The 24,563-nt window shown below is 45.0% G+C and overlaps 1 protein-coding gene across 16 annotated transcripts in view; it reads right to left on the bottom strand.

The window, feature by feature from the left end:
- Window positions 1-21,025, bottom strand: part of RECK (reversion inducing cysteine rich protein with kazal motifs) — a 141,368-nt gene extending 120,343 nt beyond the window's left edge. For 4 of the 16 annotated variants that reach the window (XM_065584095.1, XM_065584092.1, XM_065584094.1 and 1 more), the window contains exons 1-2: window positions 20,860-20,998; window positions 1,420-1,494 (exon numbers count right to left, since the gene is read on the bottom strand). Coding sequence is in view for 6 of the 16 variants with exons in the window: in XM_024099610.3 (XP_023955378.1) it covers window positions 1,420-1,422 (3 nt within the window). In the remaining 10 variants the exon portion in view is untranslated. Of the gene's footprint in view, window positions 1-1,419; window positions 1,495-4,379; window positions 4,706-6,758; window positions 6,818-20,198; window positions 20,319-20,859 lie in introns of those variants that run through there. The other 12 variants (XM_065584098.1, XM_065584097.1, XM_065584093.1 and 9 more) reach the window with 11 other exon arrangements.
- Between the last annotated feature and the right edge of the window lie 3,538 nt (window positions 21,026-24,563).

Here is a 24,563-nt window from a genome sequence, read left to right as displayed (position 1 = left end):
CTCACTCTTGAAAACATTTTCTTCCATGACACCAATAAACCCTAGTTGCCAACTCTGAGAAGCATTAACTCTGTAACATAACAAAATGTAAAATAAAAAGAAAAGCATCAACACAAATGCTATTGCCAACTTGCAATCTGGCTGGTAACGACGAACCACAGCCTCTGGGAGCTGCAGGCAGCTGTGCCTATGAACGGTCAATGTAAACCAACTGCCTCGCGGTTCGCCAATGGATTACCCTGATGGGCCGCGTTTGGCCCGCAGACTGCCCACCTCTGACTTACACCATCAGTTTTCAAACAGTGGTTGTGGACCACTACTGATCTGAAAGACTTAACTGATGATCCACAGAAATAAAACATTTAAAATCATGCCTTTGTGGATTGGGAGTGGAGGCAGTCCATGAGGGGGAGCACTGTAACAAAGTGGTTCATGGAAAATTAGAACTAAAGAATATCTAGGTGTATACACTGTACATTTAGACAGTAAACTCTTTTGGGCAAGGACTTGGTCTTTACTAGTTTATCAAGCGCCTAGCACACTGCTGACACTATATAAAGTAATAAAAACTGATCAGTAAAGTAAGAAAATTAGAATTTTGTATTAGAATTGTCAAGCAAAATTGTTTCTGTTTTTCCAAGGCAGAAGGCTTTTGGATTAATTAATCTGAATATTACTTAATTGTTATTTCTATAGTAATGTAACTGAACAAGCAGTAAAATACAATACACTCTATAATTTTCTAGTAATTAACTGGAGAACTTTTAGATCTCATTCAGATATCCATAGTTTTACTTAACCGATAAAAAGATTGTTCCAGATTTTCAGCTATGACCTAGGAGTAGTTATAACAGCTACAGAGTTTTCCTTTGCACTACCCCAGTGCTGGACAGGATGCATGACAGGCTTGTCCCCTAGTGAAAATTAAAATAACCTGAAGGCTGCTCTAAATTATGCTGGCTGCCAACAATTCCAAGGAGAGTAATAGCAGCCACATTACACGAGGCAATCTGGCCCACTATAAACAAATTTACTCTCAACATAAGGCAGATCTTAACCTCCACTATCTCTCGTAACTTCCATGAACCCAGGACATTTCGCAAGATTGTCAACTCTCTGATTGCATCGTAAGTCTTGCAATATTTGGTCTTTTCTTAAAAACCTAGCTCCCAGAGTCAAGTGATTAAATGAGAATCTCAGCTTTCATTTTAAAAAGTTTTCTAGTCCTCACGCTTCAGGAGGAAAAGCTTGAAAACGAACCCTAAAGGATCAAAACCCAAATATAATACATTTTGGATTCATTTTATTTCCAATTTTTAAGCCAAATCTCGTGATTTTTGAGACCTCACTAGTGGCTTTTGAATGCTTAGGTTTGTCAATACTGATTCAGCAGTTTTACCAAAAACAGTCAAGGCTTACCATTGACTCTGGGCAATATTCTGGTGCCCGCTGCAGCAAATGTTTCAAACGGGAATCACTTTTAGAGGATAAAATCTGTTACAAAAAGATCAGAAGATAACATTTTTAAAATATCAGAACCAATTAGGAAAAAAAAGCATACATTCAAGCTCATTTGTCTTTTTTAATTTTGCTTTCCTAAATTCACAGTTTGGTTTTATTTAATTAGTAAGTTTTTGTGATAACTGTCACTAGCAGTAAATTTGTGTACCATAACACATTCACATTGTGTACATAACACATTCATATATAAAGAAAGTTTACTTGTAATTTGAGTTTACTGGACAATCTTTCAGACATACAGCACTTGTTTTTGGAGAGGGGAAGAAAATTTCTTCTTGTTTCTAAAAATGGAATATATATTCTCTTACTCAGAAACTCTTGGTCCATTCAACAGCACAAGATTGATAGTAAAAAGCACATGTTAGACCAGAAGTGGGCAAACTTTTTGGCCGGAGGGCGACATCTGGGTATGGAAATTGTATGGTGGGCCATGAATGCTCACAAAATGGGGGGTTGGGGTGCATGATGGGGTGAGGGCTCTGGCTAGGGGGCCAGAAATGAGGAGTTCAGGGTGCAGGAGGGGGCTCTGGGCTGGGGCATGACAGGGGTGAGGGCTCTGGCTGGGGATGCAGGCTCTGGGCTGGGGATGAGGGGTTGGAGGTGCAGGAGGGGGATCAGGGCTGTGGCAGGGGGTCGGAGCGTGTGAGGGGGTCAGGGGTGCAGGCTCCGAGTGGCGCTTACTTCAAGCAGCTCTTGGAAGTAGCGGCATGTCCCCCCTTCCAGCTCCTACGCGGAGGCACAGCCAGGGGCTCTGCGCACTGTTCCATCCACAGGTGCTGTCCCAGCAGCTCCCAGGAGCCGTGGTTCCCAGCCAATGGGAGCTGCGGGGGCGGCGCTTGGGGTGGGCAGTAGCACGTGGAGCCCCCTGGCTGCCCCTACGCTTAGGAGCCGGAAGGCAGACATGCCCCCGCTTCCAGGAGCTGTGTGGAGCGGGGCATGCCCGGGACCCTGCTCCCTGGCGGGAACTCAAGAACCGCATTAAAATGTCTGAAGGATCAGATGCGGCCCCCAGGCCATAGTTTGCCCACCCGAGTTAGACTGTAACAAAAGTTATAATATGGAGATCTTTGGGGATTCAGAGAAACAAAGCTGCTAGGACCTAGTTTCACGCTTCCTTGCTACAAGATACATTTTATACTAACATTCCTGCTAACTTGTGACTGAAAGCAAGGAATTACTTTACTGCAGTTCCACTTCTCTAAGTGTATCATTTGACTGGATTCCTACTCTTTGGTAAGGAGTGCCTGAAATTCATGTAGCTTTCAAAGATTTTTTGGCCCTCTGCAGCATAGTCAAGCCAGTCTCATTCTGAAACCAGCTGCCAGTGCCTCCATGCCCTTTAGAACAACCAATTTCAGTTCATTGATGACTGGAAAGTAGAGAGCTCCCCGAGTTATTGAGCAGAAAATGGACAGCTCCCCAAATTATATATGTAACAGATGCCCAATGAATATTTATGACTGTTTCATCTGGAAGAGGGGGGAGGGTGTCACTAAAAATATTACTCCCATTTCCCCCAGCCATGACAGTTGCAAGGTGAGAAGGAATCAAGGCAAATTATATCTTCAGACAATGTACTTATCTTACAGTGACTGTGGTTCTTCAAGACATGTTGTCCACATGTATCCCATTCTGTGTGCACGTGCTCAGTGATTGCTTGCCAAAAGAATCCAGTGTGCATTAGGGCCATTCCTATATCCTGGATGCCCTCATGCCTCCTCACCCTAAGGCATAAAGTGTGGACCTGGCCCAACTGTGTCTCAGTTCCTTTGCCAATACAGAATCCTGGTAGTACAGAACTCCATTATTGTGAGGAAAGAATGTGGGTTATGGAATCCATGTGGACAACATATTGAAGAAGCAGAAGTTCCAATAGAGAAGGCCCTCCGCTACTGCACACCCCACATCCACCTCATGGCAGCAGTTTGTCCTTATTGAAAACTATACGCTGAGCCTTTGAAGAATACCCTTCCTTCCCACTCCCCTACCATCCCTTTTGGAGATTAACAACGTGGGACACCACATTCAACTTCATTTCCTTCCTACCCTCAAACCCTGTCTCTCCCATTTAGCAGCAACATCAGCTCATCATCCTTACGTCCAGGGTCATTTTACCACTCTACAGTTGCCAGGTTCCTCACGGGCCTTATTTACGCATTTCCCCCAGTCTAGGAGCCTCCTCTTTCCTAGGACCTAAATATCATTTTAGCGTAATTAATGGGACATCCATTTGAGCCCCTAGCAATGTTTTCCTCTATACCCGCAGGACACAGGTTGCCCGCCACTGCTCTATACCTATGAAAATGACTTTTTCAGTAGCTATAAAATCAGCTTGAAGGATAGTGGAGATTCAGGCCCTCATGACTGGTCCACCTTATATGGTGTTCCTAAAGACAAAAGGGACCCTTAAACCTCATTCCCAGATTTTCATTTAAATATGGATTTCACAAATCCCACTCTAACCAGGGGAAAGCCAAATTCCATACCCTTGATGTGATTAGGGCTTTTCCATATTACCTTGAGAGAAGAAGACCCCAGGCTGTTTGCTGCATTTGTAATGAGTGAAAGGTCAGGCAATATTCACCCAAAGACTATTTTACAGAGTATCTAATTGTATTATATCACGCAAGGAGTTGGCTAGATTAGATCCACCCATGTGGCTTAGCGCCCACTCCACCAAGTCTCATGCAGCTTCTCTCAGAAGCATACCAATTTCAGAAATTTGCAGGGCAGCTAAGCTGGGATCAGTACACACTTTTCCCCAGCACTGTTTCTTAGCTGAGGCCTCAAGATCTGATGACTGCTTTGGCATAGGCTGTCCTGAAAAACATCATTTAAATAGGACTTCTAGCACCTACATCCTGATTGGAATCACTGCTTGGTAGTCACCAGAATACAGGTGTACAATCATTTGAAGAAAGAATGGTTATTTATCCTCTGTGGTTCTTCCTCAGCAGCTCCAATTATATTTCTCGGTTATAGTAATAGGTGGAGGGCCTTTATCTAGAGGAGCTTTGTGACCTGGCTTGCTTTCTCCTGTGGGCTAGCGGGTAGATTTTCAAGGGATGGGGAATGTCTCTCAAATCTTTCAGAGACTGGAGGGCTTCATCAGTTCTTGTATACAAGAGCTCACAACCTTCAAATGGGAGGTCTTCAAGTGTTGTCTTAACCTCCTCTGGTATTCCTGAAGATTGTAACCAAGAAACCCAAGACATCAATGGAGTTGGTCACTGATCATGCTGCAGTGATATTTCAACTACCAATTGTCCCTCAGCTACAGCAGACTTCAGTTCCTCCTAATGTTATTGAGGGAGTTTCTCAAACTGTGATACACTGTCCTAATTAAGATAATCATATTTTGACAAAAGTGCCTGGTAATTTGTAGTGCTCATCTGTAGGCTTGACAACAAGTACTTTTTCCTGAAAAATAAATCTAAATTTTTTATACCCTTGTCTTTTGGTGTAAATTTTGGGGGTCCTTTATCAGGACCTTTGATACATTGCTACGGCTATCAGAGATCCAGAAAATGGGTGCATGTAAAGATATTCAAACCACTTGAAAGGACTTGATCTATATTTTCAGAGATAGATGCATCAGATGCCAGAGTCTGACAATTTTATTTTGGAGGGAGGGGGACTGATTCCCACAGTAATAAGTAAGTGAGCCGTAAAACTCTGATCTAATTTCAGTTGCTGTGCTTAGTGTGAAGGTGCTGAGTGATGTTGATGGCCACAGGAGGTCAGACTAGATGATCTGGTGTTCCTTTCTGGACTTAAACTCTATGACTAAGTAAAATCAATTTATTCATGTCTGAATATTGGTGACATCATAGCAGAAAGAAGCCTTATCAATCTTATCACTAGCTTCGTGAACTTAGCAGCTGACATCCCAGTGATCTGCGACATACCATCTCTCTCTCTCCTGTCATCCCCTACTACAATGACCCACCACCATTCCTTCTATGATAACTTGCTTTAGAGTATTTCTATCTGTATGCCTGATGTGACCTAAGTTCATGCTTACTGATTTCTGACAACATGGTCTGCTTCCCTCCAATAATATTTCTTACACAAGCATTCATCTTCTTTTCCATCCAGGAGATATGCAGGAGTCTTTGGCAGTGCCACACCCTAAATGCTTCTGTTTTCTTCTTGCTAGCAGCATTAATTTCCCGTGATTCACATCCATAAGTCACTATGGAAAAAATTAAGCTTCCAATAGCCCCACGTTAATTGGCATGGCCAGCCTTCTAGGTATGTTGGAATGCAAAATGTTCAAAAGCTTATGTGATATTTCCTACATTAGCTCCAGGACTTCTAACATATCTGCCATGAACAATTTTGAAATCATTGAACTGAGTGGAAGTAGACAAAACTATTCCCTCATCTGGTGAAGAAGGGAAGACTGCTGCTGATTTCAAGTGTTCCTTCATTCCAGGCGCTCTTCCTCACTTTCCTGTTCTTCCTGGTGTACAGTCTGAGTCTGTGCCAGCTGTGACTCAAGCCACTTTACGAGGGGAGGGATATCTAACTCTGGGAGGGGGGCAGGAAAAGTAGGTTTCTGCACCTGTTGCATCCCACAACGGGCCCGATAGGACCAAGATTGCACATGTAGGGGATTAGAGGCTGTTGACCACAGGGGTGGATAAGAAGTAGGAAGAGTAAAGTATGGTATCCAACATTGCTCCTGATTTTACATTCACAGGAAAACTGTACTACATAGGATCCAGAAGGAGGTAAAGGATAAACTAAGAAATCAGTATCAGAGGGGTAACCGTGTTAGTCTGGATCTGTAAAAAGCAACAGAGAGTCCTGTGGCACTTTAAGACAAACAGATATATTGGAGCATAAGTTTTCGTGGGTGAATACCCACTTCTTCAGACGCAGAAATGACTGTGAATCACCTTTGTTAAGTTTAATACTTCTTGGCCAAATTCTGACCTCAAATAGGCACATGCATCTCCCACTGACTTCAATGTGAGTTTATGCATATAATCAGAGGGAAGAATATGGCTTTAAAAGTTAAGATCTGTTAATTAAAACAGAACTATTACATAAACTATCAAGGTCTCTTGTGACATTCAGGGTCTACATGCACTGAATATAACTGCTCCCTATGGGAGTGAAACACTTATCAATTTCAGGTCCACTTTTCAAGTAACTGTTATAATCTTGAATATACAAATTCAGAAGTGAATCAATTTTCTTGCTACTGCCCAAGTTTAAAACAAGCTTACCTGTTCACAAACATCACGGCACATTAAGTTATCCTTTGCATGATTACAACATGACATACCTACAGGAAAAATGAAGAATTCCTTAGCACCAGTAAAATAATTTAAATATATACAGTGAATTTAACTACCTTTTAAATGTTCCTTTGAAAAGTAACTATTTATGCTTTTCACTCTGCAGTTCATCTTTAATGATTAAAATTCAGAACTCAAGAGATATATTGAACAGGCACAGAATGTGAACAATGCCTGCGGTGGTCCATCCAAGACAGGATTGAAGACTACTACCAAAGCAGTTTAACAAAACTGTTCCTGAAGTGGTTGTACACAGAGGATTTAGACCCCACGTCTGATAACCCAACAGCTTTTGCTAGCACTAAGTTCACTAAGATATATACTTTAAAAATTTACGAAATTGCAAAAACAACCAACCCACATCTGAATAGACAATTTTGTGTCTTAAATCCATTTGGCTTATTACTAAACTAGCATAAGAATAATGGATATTTCAGGGGTCAGGGCAGAGGGCTGTGGGAGGGGGTTCAGGGATCAGGGCAGAGGGCTGGGGGGGTGCAGGGCAGAAGGCTGTGTGTGTGTTGGGATGTGGGGGGTGCAGGGCAGAAGGCTGCGGCGCATGGGGGGTGCAGGGCAGAAGGCTCAGTGTGTGGGGGGGGTTCAGGGAAGAGGGATGGGGCATGCAGGGCAGAAGGCTGAGTGTGTGGGGGGTTCAGGGCAGAGGGATGGGGCATGCAGGGCAGAAGGCTGGGGTGCTCGGCTCGTGGGGGTGCTCCCAGCCCCCTGCCCTGAGTGGCTCCTGGCAGGGGGCTGGAAGGGATATGCCCTGTTCCACCCCCTCCTCCCCCCAGGCTCCGTCCCTACCTCTCTCTGCCTCCTCTATGGAGCTGTGTGCACGCTGCCACTCTTCCCCCGCCCCATCGCTAGGGCCATCAGCTGATTGGCCTGGGAGGGAGAGGAGGAAGGGCCGGAAAGCACCACGCTGGGGAAAGAAGCTGGGGAGGCGGGGAAACTTGGCTGCCGCAGAACCAAGCTTCTGCCTTGGAGGGAAGAGCGGTGGGCAGGGGGGCTGAGTGAAGCTGGGGGCCGGGACATCGGCAGGGAGCTGCGTGCCACTCAAAACCATGTTTGGCACGCGTGCCGTAAGTTGCCGACCCCTGGAGTATACTCTCTGAAGCAGTCTCAGAGGAAGAGCTAGCAGATTAATTTTGTAAACAGTTTTTTTTAGCTAGGAAGAGAGAACCTGATCTGATGATTCTATGTAGGCTTGTCAGCCTACCAAGGTAGACAGAGCGGCCCCTGGGAGCTGCAGGCGGCTGTGCCTACGGACAGTCTATGTAAACAGTCTCGCAGCCGGCCAGCAGATTACCTTGAAGGGCCGCGTGCAGCCCATGGGCCACAGGTTGCCCACCACTGATATATACATATACACGAGTAAGAGTCTGCATGGAAGTATATGTCTAAGCAATATAGAGGTTGCAAGCTGAAGCACTCAAAAGTCAGGAAATGCTAAAGTTAAGGCTGCAACTTTAACTGCCAGTTTGCCGTGCTCTTTTTTACAGCATAAATTTCTCCCTCATGCAGAGTACAATTTGGGTAGTGCAATTAATGGAGCAGCTGTTCAATATTTATTTTCATCCTCACTGTTCAATGAGTGGAACCTTAACTCATGCACATATTAATAGATTATAAAGAATGAAACAGCATTCTTTCAGCGATCTGCCTAATTCCACACACATACACATTAGAGCAGAGGTCCCCAAACTATGGCGTGCGAAGGAACGTTCGGGGGGGGGGGGGGGGGGAGAAATGGCAGGGGCCTGGACATCCCCCCACGGGGGTGGGGAGGTAGTGTCACTCAGCTCCTCCCTACCCCCAGTTCTGTCCAGTCCTGCCCCCAGTCGCATCCCTGGCGCCCAGCCCTGCATCTGGCCCACTCCCAGCCTTGGCACGGTTCCACTCCTGCCCCCGCCTCCAGCCTCAGCCACTGCTCCATTCCCAACACAGGCTGGGGGCGGGCGCAAAGCACACCTGGCTATGGACTTGGCTCTGGCCCCAGCCCCCGCCTCGGCTCTGGCCCCAGCCTCAAGTGCTGTCCCAGCCTCAGCCCCCTTATCCCTGTCTGCGTCCCCCACTACACCAGCTGCAGCCCCGCTCCCGGCCCTGGCTCCAGGGTAAGGGCAGGGGGACAGGGACAGGGATAAGGGGGGGCGACCCTGAAAAGTTTGGGGACCACTGCATTAGAGCATGCATGTACAGTGCCAACAGAACATTAAGAGAGCATTTCCACTCAACTACATGTGCATCTACGTGCAGTGCCAACATAATCATGCAAGATTCTACTTTTTTTTTAAAAAAAAAGCAAAACACAACCCATTATTGTATAATAAAACCATGCACATGTATGCATACCAATGCATTAAACTCCTTGTGAACTGGTCTAAATGGATTTTACTGGACTAATAAAATGCATGTTACTCCTAGGGGCACTCTGCGCCAAAAATTAAAAATTTCTGAAAATTCAGCTAATGTTATTTGTCAAAATAACACTACATAATCACACCAGTTTCTATTATTTTGGTAATTTATTTCAAAATACCTGTCAGCAAGTATGTCTAACAATACAGACACACAAAAAATTCACCCAGGAGAAGAGAGTTAAAGAAACCACTATGACAATCCAGTTCCTTTTTCTCTGACCCCTTCCCTCCCTCCCCCCTGCCAGAGTCCAGCCGGTGGGCCATACACCCACAACACTCCGCCCCCCAGAGACCATCCACGGGCCCCCCCGGGCCCAGACACCCGCACCCAGGGCCGGTGCTACCATTAAGGTAAATTAGGTGGTTGCCTAGGGCGCCAAGATTTGGGGGCGCCAAAAAGCAGTGCCAATTTTTTTTCCCCCCACAGCAGAGCCCAGGGATCCAGAGGGAGAAATAGCTTAATGCTGGGTCCCAGGCTTGCACAGAATTTCCTGTGCGCCGCCCTCTCCTTCCCTCAGGGCATGCTGGGAACTATAGTTGCCAGGAATCCTCTAGCTCCCTCTCCCCAGCAGTGTCTATGTGTGAGCTGGGCTCTGATGGGTTCAACAGTCCCTAGTGGCAGCTAGCAGCACTGCAGCCCACTTCTGTGGGGAAAAGGAAATTCTGCATGCACATTAATTTCTGCAAAATTCTGCATTGCGCAGTGGCACCGAATAACCCCAGGAGTACCACGGGTAACCTACAGATGATATACTAGTCAAATGCCACATTTATACCTGTTCTCATTGTGTCAAGGAAAAAAGTCCTTGCTGACACTTCTGTCACTGCAAGGAATGAACAGATGTCACAGGCGGGGCGCTGTGAAGTCTCAAAGGAAGAGGAATCTTTGCAGCTTTGAGGGAGACTAGCTTCATCATAAACAGGTTGCATGATGTTCTTAGTTTAGTGAATATTTTATTGAGCTAAGGTATAATTAACAGCAGCTTTCCTTTAAACAGTCTTTTAGCATTTCTATTATAAGGCGGTTTTAGGAGTTTACAACTATAAAATAAATTAACTTCAGCTTGAAATTTGGCAAAAACAATAACTTAGCCTTGAAGCAAAATATGTTTGTTTTAAAAAAAAAATGTTTTATAGAGAAACAGATTCAGCTGCTAAGCAATAGAATTGCAAAAGAGTTCACTGGTTTTGAATTTTTTAAGATTTTGTAATGGAAAAAATCATCTAAAAGGTCAACTGCCAAAAAAACATAGGTAGAACCACTAATGGCTACTGGATAGATTATCTGCTTTAAAAAAAAAAAAAAAAAAAAGTACCATAAAATATTCCATTATAAACACAGCCAGTAAGGGATATTGTCACATCTAGACTATTCAAGAATTCACAAACAACTTCATACAGTCCAAAATACAAAACAGAATTCTCATAATAAACTATACTCCACAACAACTGAGATTTAATACATATGAGTCATCAGCATTTGATTTCCTAAAAGGTTTCATTTGGCCTTGTTGGCATCCAACATATAAATCAAAGTGGCAAGTCATTTCATTTTTGTCTCTCCCATCACTTTTATTCTCTGTTTGTACAGCACCTATCACAGTGGGGACTTGGTCTAGGACTAGGGCCCTTAGATACAACAGTAATACAAATATTCAGCAACAGCCAGTTTACCAAGGAAAGTGTCCTTTTCCAAAACAAGGCCAGTCTGTATTAGCCTCACATAATGTGAGGGTTTGATAGGTAGGAAATAACTCCTTGAGGTAGGAAAAGGAAATAAGGCTTCCCCCTTCCCCCGGTTTGTATATCAAGTAAAAAGACAGAAGGGTCTAAAGGAATGTTGCCTCCTCTGTAATATTTCACTCTATTTATACACCCAGCAGTGTATTAAATCATTTCTCTGTTTACAGTCCTGTCAGACATTTTTCAATCTCCATGAATGTGCTCCAAACCAAGCCATTTTGAATGTTTCAAAACCAAGAAATATTCTATCAAATGCTTTATTAAATTCTAAATGTACCTACTATACTCCCTATACCAATGAATTTGGTAATTCCATAAAAAGAATACAATCAACACGTTTGTCTACCACGATTTGTTCTTTATAAGCCTAATCTGTTTTCTGTCCATGGGTTCATTATGCTATAAATATCTGAAGAGGTTCTCTCTCAATGCGATCCATTATATTACTAAGGACTGAAGTTACACTTCCAATTTGACATTACATTCACAACTTCACATGAAACTAAGTCATGATTGTAAACCTTCAAAACTAGTAAGGGAATATGAATGCTACAGTTTAATATAATGCTATAGCTGATGTCCACACATGGGTGGGGTCTCTCTGCCAGATGACGGTTGAAGCAGCACATGAAGAGAAATCCTCTACTAAAAAGTGAGTATGGAGGAGAATGCACAAGGAAATCCTTTTAGGGTATAAAGATCTACAGCAAAATTATTTGAACCCATATTAGTACAGCCTTGTAAATCTCCAATTACTTTCCCTAGGTAAGTGGGTAAATTGGGCATGCAAGTAGAAACTGACCCTTTAAGTGCTTGGACTGCTGCTCTGACAGGCTCTCTTAAGAGACACTAAATACTTGCAAGCAGCTCCATTCTTCCCAGGAACTCTGGACTCCTATTACAACCTTATATCTATCAAGGAGTGGGGGAAAGGATGGAAGATGGATTTGTGGAGCCATTAGGACAGAAGCCACCTACTTTATGAAGCACACTGGGTTTGGGACTTGGACCATACCAATGGGCACTAGAGGGAAGACAACCAGTAGGCCTGTTTTTAGACACACACACACCACACCAACTTTCCCCACAGGTGCACACATCTTCTTCCTAGACTCCTCTTTGACAAGCCAACGCATGTTAGCTTTTCCTCTGCCCTCCTCCTCCTCTTCCAATTTCAGGGATCTGTTCTTGCTCCAACTTTTTTCAATATATTTACAAATTACTTGCTTCCAATATCTTAAGTATGCAGAGGACACCTGCCTTGTTTCAAGAGATATACACCTCAAGAAAACTAAGGACAACCTAAATTAAGACATGGAAGCCATCACTGGCTATTGCAAGAAGTGGAGATTTAAGCGCAGTGTGTCAAAGACAGTACCGTCAAGCTTCCTTCTCAACCACACCAATGAACTCAACATCTTCTTATACGGAGAATGACTGGCACATGACTCTAAGTCAGTATATCTCGGAGTAATTCTAACTCACACACTTACCTAACAAGGACCACCTAATCAAGGAAGCTCAGAAGATAAAGAGCAGAAATGGTCTCCTAAATAAGATTGTGGGCTCAACTTGGGGATCTAATGAGTAAACACTGCACAGCTTGGCACTAGTTCTCTGCTACTCAGCTGGAGAATACAGTGCTCTTGTACCGCTAAACTCTTCCCACACAAAGCTACTTGTTGTACAACTGAATCAAACGATGAGCATAACAACAAGAGAGACCAACAAACACCAAGTGATACCAGTCCTCTTTAATATCCTGTCTCCTAACATCAAGCCTTATATTACAGCAAAGAACCTCCTTGACAAAATTCAGAAGATACCACAACTACCACTTTTCAAAGATATATGGGAAGCCCCTCACCACTGGCTCATCAGTAGAAGACCTATCCATTTACTACGTTCCCAACCATCTCTACAGCAGACACTGCCACTCCGTGACAAGCAGAATGGGAATGAGCTGCTCCCTCTTAAGAAACTCCCTCCTCATCACTCAGTCCTATAAGCAACTGCCTCCCTTCGAGCTGCCATGCTATCTCTGTTGCAAGCTCAACCATTTCAAATAAGGGTGGGTGAGGTATGAGCTGAATGACCACACCTGGGAGACTGAAACAGCCCTCAGTGCAGCGGCAGTGTGGAGGATGTTGCACACCTACTAAATGGCTGCTCATCTTGTGCTGGTCTACCAGGATGACTTTCCAGAATCCACACTGCTGACTCAAAGGCTACTGAATGGCTAAAACATGTGATGCCAATCTAAGCCCTTTTGACATTTTTCTTACCCGCCCCCCCCTTATACATCTCTGTTTTATCTCCTTACTTCATATTTTGAACATCTTTACTGTACCACTTGTGCATTTGCTAATAAAAATAAAATAATAAAACATTAAAATAATAATAAAATTTACCAAAAATATTAGCTTGAAATTCTAACAATTTCAAAAACAGTTATGTCAAGGAATCTCAAAATTTGTTTTATTAGTCTTGAGTTAGTATTAGTACCTTTTAAGGTTGGTTTTTTTGTTTTTGTGTTTTTTTTAAATTGGGTGATTAATTTTAGGGCTAATCACTACAAACATTTAATCTCCGAGGACTCTAAAAGGTCCTTCAATAGACGTCATGCAGACTTTTCAATTATACCTCAGATTTCCTAATCTCCTAAACTTTACCATACTCAATTCTAATACCCTAGTATTGTGTATCCTGTGAATGATTCTTTAGAATGGTGAATTCAGTCACTGGTACCAAGATTTCACTTTACTCTCGATCAGTTCTCCTCTAGCTGTAAGAAATGGGTTCACGATGTCAACTTCAGATCATAAAATTGTCTCATGTAACGTATTAACAATTTTGAGCATTATGTTCGGCTGATATCTGGATAGTTAAAATTCCCCATGAAAACTATATCCCATTTCAAGTATCTCAATAATTGGCCTAGAATGATTTTGTAGTTCTTCAATCTAGGAGATCTGTGGTAGATGCCCACTGTCATTTCCAATCTCTCTTTAATTCTTTGGACCCTATTCACACAATTTCATCATTACACCATTTATTGTCTCATTCTCTGACATTCTTGATTAGGACAAATATAGATTGCACCATCTATACAGATATTCAGATTATGAAAATCATCCTTCCATGTTAAATTATATCAGCTAAAATCAGGGGTTCTCAAACTTCTTAAAAATTGTGCCCCACATACGAATAAAGAGATCATCTTTTGGATCATCCCACACCAATTCCTAATCAGATACTATTTTAGTGAAACTACAGCAGCTATTAGGAAAGAACTGTATATAGTGTACTTTTGGCTTTCAGTGCAATTTAGCAAGTAGAAACAAAGACAAGAGTTAACACCATGGACATGGTCTGCTGCAACGGTGGAAATTTTTAAAATGCTAGACCGGGATTCGGCAACCTTTGAGAAGTGGTGTGCCAAGTCTTCATTAATTAAGGTTTCGTGTGCCAGTAATACATTTTACATTTACAGAAGCCGGCAGACGGAACCCCAGACCAGCAGCGGGCTGAGCTGCTCACCCCGCTGCCAGTCTGGGGTTTCATCTGCCGGCCCCTGCCAGGCAGGGTCCCAGCCAACGACCCCGCTCAGCCCACTGCCAGCCCAGGGTTCCGTCCATCCAGGCCAACAGTGGACTGAGCAGGGCCGGCAGCCGGGACCCCGGCTGGCAAGGGCCAGCAGACGGAACCCCAGACTGGCAGCGCAGGTGGCAGACAGAACCCCAGACTGGCAGCCGCTCAGCCCGCTGCCAGTCTGGGGTTCGGTTCGCCAGCCACTGCCAGGTGGGGACCCAGCTGCCAGCCCTGCTCCTTCTGCTGCCAGCCTCAGGTTCCGTTCATCCAGGCAGGCAGCGGGCTGAGCAGGCCGGCAGCCAGGACCCCGGCTGGCAGCAGAGTGCCACTAAAAATCAGCTCGCGTGCCACTTTGGAACGCGTGCTGCAGGTTGCCAACCCCTGTGCTAGACGTCCTTCATTGCAAGGCCCACGAGCCAGTGGCGGCTCCCATCGACCCTAAATGTGGCTCCTTAAGTTCCCTCTGAGCTGCATGGCTTCACAGCAGACTAAATAGCTGCACAGCAGCTCTAAAGGGCCATGCAGCAAAAACCTGAAGACAAGAGGTAGGAGGTGGGTGGGAACTGGGGAGGGGAGCAAGTTGGGGCTTGCAGGGCTGCTGTGGGCCTCTCCCACAGCCCAGAGCTCCCTGCTGCTGGCAGAGGGTAGAGAGGATGTCTTTCCCCCGGAGCTCCATGCTGCCTGCCGGCAGGGGGGAGAGAAAGCCCCTTCCCCTGGAGCTAACTGCTGCCGGCAGGGAGAGGGCTGGGAGGAGTCCTCTGAGCCCAGCCCTGGGGCAGTCTGCCTTCACCCCAAACTCCTTATCCCCAGCCCCACTCCAGAGCCCACACCCCAGCCAGAGCCCACACATACCCCCCACATCCCAACCCTCTGCCTCAGCACTGAGCCCCCTCCTGCACCCTGAACCCCTCATCTCTGGCCCCACCCCGCTGCCCTCACTCCCACACATCCCAACCCTCTGCCTCAGCCCTGAGCCCCCCCCCCCCCCACACACACACACACTGCAAACCCCTCATCCCCAGCTCCACCCTAGAGCCCTCACCCCTGCACCCCACCCTCTGCTCTACCCTGGGCCACCTCTCACCCCTCAGCACCACCTTATGTGGCTCTCACATTTAAGGGTTTTTTTTACCAAAGTGGCCCCCACTTCAAAAATAGAGAAGAGCACCGTGCTAGTGTGTTCATACTTGCAGAGTTGCAATAATCCCACTTGGAGATCTTGAAGGCCAGAATCACAGTGATCAGCCCTGAATCCCACTTGTGAGGGGGACTGGGAAACTGGCAGGGAGTAACTGTGTTTGCAAATGGTTCTTTGCTTGATTCTTGAGTAATTAATGGAAATCATCATATTGGGCAGTAGTTTCCAAGATCTGTTGGTCTAGAAGTAGCCAATTCTAAAAAACTGAATCTATGGCATACATTACAACTATATGCCACTCTGTCTTCCTGATGATTCCCATTCAAGTGCTTGTTTTCTTGATGGTGGACTGGATATTGCTAGTCTCAGTATAAGGCACTCTCTTTGGCAGAATTGCCTAATGCAGGGTTACTTTCACCTTCCTCTCTAGCAGCTGGTATGGCTAGTGTTAACGGTGCAATTTCTGAATCACTGATATAAACCAGTATGGCAATTCTACTTTTCCTAATTGCAACTGAAGCTCTTGCATATTTTCCTCCCTAATGGAAAAATGTTGACACTTCATATACATGTAGCTCTCATGATAATGTGTAAATAGGACACTGTACACATTCCACATGGAATTCCTGGGATCTTCCAGAAGACATTTTTTATATCATTTTTTTATTTTCATTTCAAGATAACTGGCCTCTTGTTGGATTTGTTACCACCTTAACTCACCTATTAGCATTCTTCTGATTACTGCTAGGTTAACATTAAAAAATGAAGTCTCTGTCCCATCCCTCAGTTCACCAGTTAGCAGCTTAACTCCCACTCAGAACAAATTCCATTTGTTTGGACACCCTGTTTTATTCTGAAGCTAAATGCCCTCAGCTGGACATTCATTTATTTACACTGTAGCTTTCCAGACAAGCAGTAACCTCTAGATTGATCAGTTCTTTGAACTGCTATTATTTTTACTGTCTCTTTAAATAACATTCCAGATAAATAAAATACTTTGAAATAATTTCAAAGTATTAATTTAATGATGTCAGTTCAAGTTTAACACACAATGGCATTCCTAGGACCGCAGAAGACAAAAATGACATAACATAAATCAAACACTAAGGATCTAATGTCTGCAGAATACATATTTTGACATCAGTATAAATAAAAAATTGGTGGCTCACATGAAAATCAAATTACTCTCTTAACATACATGGACTACCAAAAATCAATGGTGGGCCAAAAAAAAAAATTGTCTTTTGGTAGCACATGATGTTATCAAATTAAACGTTCACCCAAATTAGATTTGGAACCAAACTCTGCATTTTTCCTTAACAGAAGGAAAATTCCACTCCAACAGGAAGCTCAGGGAATCAATTTCTACAAAAATGTATCTCTTTAAAAAAAAAATTTGTCCGTAAGACTTCAAAGATAGCTCCAATATAAGCCAAATAAAAATCAATTCATAGAATCCCAGGGTTGGAAGGGACCTCGGGAAGGTCATCTAGTCCAACCCCCTGCTCAAAGCAGGACCAATCCCCAGATAGATTTTTGCCCCAGATCCCTAAATGGCCCCCTCAAGGATTGAACTCACAACCCTGGGTTTAGCAGGCCAATGCTCAAACCACTGAGCTATCCCTCCCCTCAAGAATGTGGTCTTCTTGAGTCTACAAACCAGGTTCCCACTCCTCTGTTGTTCATGATTTTCTCCCAGCAGCTTGAAATTAGCAAGACTCCGGTCAGTTTTACTCGTATATTTAGAACTCTACAGGCAATGCAAAACTTATCAAAATAACCTAAAATCCACATTGCTGCTTTCCCAAGTAACAACAAAGATAGGGATGATGCCCCGCAAAAGATCTGGGGGAAATACAAAAGATTTAGCCCACTAAAGAAGGTCTCATATTCAGCTGGTACCAGCACCTCCTTCATGCTGCCTTCTTGTTCTACAGAAGGAATTTTTTTTTTTTAAGTGAAAGCTAAGTCTCTAGATGTTATCATTCCAATACAGCCTCAAAATATGACCCAAGTGTAATGGATGCAGTGCCACCTGTCTGTTTGCAGAACTTAAAACTAAAGCTCTACGGTATTATGTGCACCGTTCAGTTACATGGGTGCTAATTCAGAGGCCAATGATAATACTTTAAATGCTAACAAATGCTAACTCTTTCGTGGTTCAAAGTATATAAGAAAAGAGTGGGAAGATCATATTTCCAAGATCTGAAACATCTAATGTGCCAGCTCATTTTGGCACTACCCATGGGTTCACTTGGTATATACCATGACAGAAGTGGAGCTGATACATAATCTATAATAATTTTATGAACATTGTATGTGACAGGTGAGTGAGGGAAATTATTCTACATTGGATTATAAAACTTTCCTGTGTGAATGCACTGATCTAATTTACACTGGGGCTGTGGGGGAAGAACAGAGAAGCAACATAATGGCTTCCCAGATAAGAACATCTAGGTACACAGTGGAAAGACAATGGACACAAGCTGTTGGTGACAAACTTTTAAACTAACAAAATGTAAGCCTTGTTCTGCCAATGCTGGAAACTAACAGGTCACTGGGCTAAAAAGTGACTTTGCCATTGAGAAGGAGTGTGATCAGAAGGACTTTACACAATTTTACAAGGAGTCTCTCCCAGAGTCTGGATGAGAAATGGTTTGGGAGTTTAGGGAACTGAGTATGCCCTCCAGACCCTAGAGGTCTCAGAATAGTCTTCAGGAAATTAGACCAACCACATTTTCCCTGTGTGGAAAATGGTTAAATGACTGATAAACTAGGCTGCCTTATAGTTTTTAAGATACACACTGCAGAGAAAACATTTGTTCTAAATAAATAAAATTTTGCTTTAAGGAAACTGTTTGGCCACTGATTACCACCGTCATTGCCCCAGAGGGTAACAAAATGTCCAAGTCTGAGCTTAACTCAGACCTGCAGAGATGATCGAGGTTGATACTCAGGGGACTAAAACTCAACACCCAGTCTGAGAGCAGAAGACTCACATGATTCCATCCTAAGAGAGAGATGATGGCCAGAGGCCTGAGATATAAGAGGCTGGCCTCAGAGAGACCAAGAGAAGTCAGAGGCGCAGTTTGTCCAGGGACTGAAACACCACCGTTTTTTTCTGCCTCCAGTCATGAAGGAGCCAAACCCAAAGAGCCTAGCAAAGCCCAGTGGGGATTTTAACACCCCTCCCCCAGGGAAAGCCAAGCAGGACATATGAGCTTCACCAAGGTCAAGTCAAGCCTGAAAAGCCCAACACAGCCCATTAATTTATTCAGACTCTACTGAAAATAAGTCATGCCTAGAGAACATGCATGACCATATTTTGAACATTGTAAATCTACTGTGAGTGGTGTCTTAAAGGACAGAGCTTACTGGGTGAAGCTTGTAAAAAATACATCACTTCCTTCTTTCCCCAAAATCTGACCCCTACCTAGATTCATTGAGAGTCAGTACTCTTGCAAAACTTATTGCACCCTCCCCATTGCCAGAAGCTAGGGATAGCTGAGGACCTGGACTTCTAGCCAGAGCATTTCCTGCCCATGAAGATCACTTGCACACCTCCCGCCTCCCAACAAGTAGTATTGGCCACTATACTACTGGATGTAGTGCTTTGACTAAAAGTTGTCTGGTAAATTTTTCAAACCCTGGCTTAATGAGCTAGCAAAGACCTTGAGCACCAGACAAGTGATTAGCAAGGTCTCAAGAAGATGACAGGATTGGAATAGTTCAGAGAACTATCAAGTCTAGTCTAGACCTAAGCCTTAAATCAACCTAGCTACATCACTCAGGATTATGATAAATTTCACTCCCTGAGCACCATAGTTAGGTCAACCTAACCACTAGTATAGATGCAGCTAGGTTGACAGAAGAGTTCTTCCATCAACCCAGCTACCACCTCTCGGAGAGGTGGATTAACGACATCAACAGAAAAAAACCCTTCTGTGGATGAAGGAAGCTTCTACACTACAGCACTGCAGCTGTGCTGCTTTAGCATCTGTAGCCTTACTGTCTCATTAAGAGAAATAGGTCTTGAAAGAAGCTGATTGACAAGTTATTTCAAGTTGCCAAGTTATGTGACTTCATAATTGTAGGTAGAAATAAAAATAGTCTTCTGAAATGTAGAAAAGGGAATAAAAGATTTTTCCCTAGCAATTATTAAAAATGTGTATAAATGAAGGCAATAAAATGAAACATCTTGTCACCCATTTGTATATTTTGCATTTGCAAAATGTCAAAGTATAATAGTGGCTCAATACTAAGGCCCGGAGGGTAGGTCCTTAGATCATTACTCTCCCTTCAGTCTCAAAGTTCTGCTGAGACCTGGCTTAGCACAGTGCAAGAAAACTCTAGAGGAAAACATGAACCAAAAAAAAAAAAAAGGATGCATGAACAGAGCAAATCTCTGAGCCTGGCTCAACTGACTCGGGCTTGCAGGGCTAAACAATAACAGTGTAGATGTTCAGGTTCTGGTACCTGGGAAAGCGGTAGGGTCTCAGAGCCTGGGGTCCAGCCCACTGCTAGTTCTAGCACCCAAGAGCCTGAGTTGACCTGGGCTCTGCACACCACCACGGTGTCTTTTATTGCCGTGTAGACATACCCTGAAAGACCCAAACAAATTCACGCTGGGATCTGAGTGTCAAGCTGGGTTTTTCCCCCATTCTCTTGGATCACCACCAACAACAAAGCGTTCCTATTACCACCGTCTCCCAGCCCCACGGTCTCCTGCCGCACCAGCGCAGCCCCAGTGCTCCGGCGAGCTGGCCCGTGGCTGCGCAGGGAGGACACGGACCCAGCTCAAGCGAAGAGCGCCGGAGACTTGTTTTGCTCACTCCGGGGCTGTGAGCTCAGGGGCCGGGCCCGGCCCGACTGGCCGCTCCCCGCTCTGGGGCCCGCAGGGAGCAAGGCTGGGCCCGCCGGGCTCGGGATGCCGCGGAGCCGGGCCGCCACCGCCCGCCTTCGCACTCGTGGCCGGCGGGAGGCTCAGAGCCGCCCCCACTCCTGGCTCGGCGGCATCGGAGCGGGGGTCGGGGAGTCACCCCGCTGGGAACCAGCCCCGTCCGACCGGCCCCTGCGCCATGTTGTTGAAAGGAGCCGGCGGGGACCCGCGGAGCCGCCTCCCCGCCCCGTTACTCACCCGCCGCCCCCGGCAGCAGCAGCGCCGTGGCCGCCAGCCAGAGGAAGGCCCAGGGCCGCGGAGGGGCCGTTAGCTCCATGGCGCCGCCCGCTCGCGCCGAGGTTCAGCCTCGCGCCCCCCTCCCGAAACACAGAGAGACCCGAGCCCCTCCGCCGCTTCCCCCCATTGGCTGCAGCGGCCCCGTCAGTCCCGCCCCCTTCCCTTTAAAGAAAGAACCAGTGGTCCCGAGACAGCTCAGGGCCGACGCCGTTATCCCGCCCTGGGGCCGCAGCCCACCTGGTCGCTGTCAGCGCTGCCCCTGGTTAACAGCAGCGCTCAATGGAGCCGTCCCTTCATCGCACCTTAATCTGGCCCAGTTAGCTACACACCCAGCAAAAGAAACATCAGTGCTGCTGCCCTACCCCCTGGCTTGGAGTGGTTGCCATCATATACAGGGTTTACACTTTGGTTCAATGTCTCTCAGACCCCCCCCCCCCCCACACACACACACACAAATTGTTCCACATGCTTAAAAAGAAATAATATTTATAAATTGTTATGCTGAAACTGACTCCCTCTCTTGGGACAGAGAACCGGATGCATTAAGGAAAGTGAAATCATTTACAGTTAGGGGTGCTTAAAGTGGTCTCCATTTACAGCTTTACAGTTTGAGTCAATGGCTCTCAGCACCCCCTAAAGCTGCACAAGTTGTTCCAATGCCACTGTCTACAGTGTTAAGATAATTTGTGTTTTAACAGCTTATAAAAGCTATAACTTTTGAATTTCAATGTAGACTGTCATTGAATAGTGCCCCACCCATAATGTCCCACAACTATAAAAATTTAAATTGATAAAAAAAAATCTGTAAAATGCTTAAAAATAAACAGCAATATTATCTGTTGAAATTATTTTTAAAAATAAAAAATGAATTCTGCCAAGTCTACTTTAGGGGCTTCCATTTGTATTTTAATAGGGCCTCCAATACTGCTAAAGTTTCCTGTTCTAGTAGTTTGATTGTCTTATACAAGACTGTCAGGTCAGCTCTCTGCCTAGCAGCTTTAGGCTCTTCACATTTTCTATCAATATATGCCCTTTTGTCTTTTCCACCACTCCTTTTTACCCCTTTGTCTAAAGCTCTGTATTGCTTGTCTACGCATATGTATTAGCATTCATGAGTTTTTTTCTTTACTTCAGTGAAACTCAGACAGACTTGGGAGCCGCTAGTGGCTCTTTAATGTGTCTCCTGCGGCTCTTTGCAACACATGATATTAAAACACTGTGATTTAATTATTAACCAATCTAAGTTATTAATCAGTCAGGATGCTTTTACTATGTTACTAACCAATTGTAGAATACTTGGTCATTCATTTTGCGGTGAGAATAATATATATATAGTAAATGAAAGAATGAATTCACACTACTGTGGCTCTTTTGAGTAATGTTGATTGCTAATTTGGTTTCTGAACCACTGAGGTCTGAGTATCACTGCTTTACACTTCTCTTTTCCATTGATGCCCAAATAGCTTCGCTAATCCGTTCTTCCCTTTTAGATTTTGTTGTTATTAGAGCTGCCTTTGCACTTTCTTGGTAGCACTCTGATGTTTTCTTATTGAATATCAATGTGAGGAGTAGGATGCTGATAAAAATATTCATCTCCCTTTGCGGAGACCTGCTGTCTTCTGTCCGCTTTCCTGCAGGTATCAGAGACAGAAGCTGGTGTGTGCCAGATTGATTTGTTGGTTTTCAGCAGTCCATCCCTGATTGGCATGGCCAATCTCCCTGGAGCTGTAGAGTGGAGAATGTCCAGGCGTTTATGTTGCTTTTCCTGTATTATCTCAAGGGGGATATCCAGACTGTCAGTTATCCATTTAATCAAAGCCTGGAAGACTTTGAATTCATGCCAAGGCCAGTGAAGGTAGGTTGACCACTTCATTGGGGAAGAAGAGAATATTGGAGCTGGCATTGCTGCTCCTGCTCAGGAGAATGCTTTTCTTATCCTCTTTCTTTCTCTTGGCCTTTCAGCACATATGGATGGAGCTGAGTCATCTGAGGAGGCTGAATTTGCCTCTTCAGAGAAGGTGACTTGGCTCTGGAAACTGTTGAGACACGGGCTTTCTGGCAGGGCTGAACACTTCAAGGGGTCCAGCATGGTCAGGCAGTAGAGAGCATATGGGGGATATAAGAAGGAGAGCTCCCTATAATGACCTGAGGTTTTCCTAGCTCTCCTGAGTGATCTCTGGATTCCTTCCTGAATCCCATTGAGCTAGTGTGGGGCGAGGGGCGCAGCTGGAGAGAGGGAGCAGAAGAAGGGATGATTCCCTGCTGTGTTCAGGGGAGCAAGAAGAGAAGAAATATACCTCCTACAAAAGAGGGACAAGACCTGTCAACAGTACCCTGCCAGGGATGTTTGGCATAGGGAACATTTCTCTGGCCAGGTGTGGAGGCTCTACAATAAGAATTTTGTAATGACCTCCCTGAGCCTTTCTAGTAATGTTGACTCTGGTTCCAGGCCCATTGACAGATCAGTTGGCAATTGCTTCATTGCTGAAAAGGTTGGTACCGACATCTTGGGTACCAAGGTAGTGATTAGTACTAAAGCGATGGCCACCAGATAATATGGTCAGTATGGAGGCACTGGGCATTGAGATACCTGGTGCCAAAGGGCCAATACCAGAGGTGGTGTGGTCCTTGGATTTAGAAGAAACCATCAATGCTGATTTTCATTTCGGTATTGAGGTACCAGCAAGGGTCTTCTCTGATTGATGACAGAGCCCAGGGAGAGCTAGGTTGCCAGAGAAGGCAACTGGCATCTGGGTTAACGTCTAGAGAGGTGCTCCTTCCTGCCTCTATCAGATCTTGATCATAATGCAGTGGTAGACAAGTGGGGTCTTTGACAGGAAATGGCCTGCAAGCTCTGAGTGGAGTTATGGCTCACAGGGGGGCTGAGGGAAACAAACTTACCTGTGAGCTGAAACTTCTCCAAAGGTATCCCAGAGTCTGAGAGGCCTGCATTGACTTCTCCATCAGGAAAAAGCTACTGCCTCACCTCCCTCACTTGCTGGTGTGCTTTGCAAAGACATGACACATGGAACAACATTTCAGAATGCATCCTTCCCCAAGGCATATCAAGTGAGAGTGCCCATCATTAAGCAGCATAGCAGAGTCACATGAGGGACCAGGGCTGGCCTTACCATGAGGCGAACTGAGGCGGCCGCCTCAGGTGCCAGACTGTGGGGGAGTGCCACTAGGACCCAGAGGCCTGGTCTACACTAGGAGGTTATGTTGAATTTAGCAGCGTTAAATCGAATTAACTCTGCACCCGTCCACGCAACAAAGCTATTTAGTTCGACATAGAGCTCTCTTAAATTCGACTTCTGTACTCCTCCCCAACGAGGGGAGTAGCGCTAAATTCGACATGGCCATGTCGAATTAGGGTAGGTGTGGATGGAAATCGATGCTAATAGCTCCGGGAGCTATCCCACAGTGCACCACTCTGTTGACGCTCTGGACAGCAGTCCGAGCTCGGATGCTCTGACCAGCCACACAGGAAAAGCCCCGGGAAAATTTGAATTCCTTTTCCTGTCTGGGCAGTTTGAATCTCATTTCCTGTTTGGACATCGTGGCGAGCTCAGCAGCACTGGCAATGATGCAGAGCTCTCCAGCAGAGATGGCCATGCAATCCCAGAATAGAAAGAGGGCCCCAGCATGGACTGATCGGGAAGTCT

Source organism: Chrysemys picta, chromosome 2, assembly GCF_011386835.1.
Source record: "Chrysemys picta bellii isolate R12L10 chromosome 2, ASM1138683v2, whole genome shotgun sequence".
Classification (NCBI taxonomy): domain Eukaryota; kingdom Metazoa; phylum Chordata; order Testudines; family Emydidae; genus Chrysemys; species Chrysemys picta.
The sequence above is the reverse complement of the archived record's forward strand: the minus strand, read 5'-3'. Positions and strand labels throughout refer to the sequence as shown.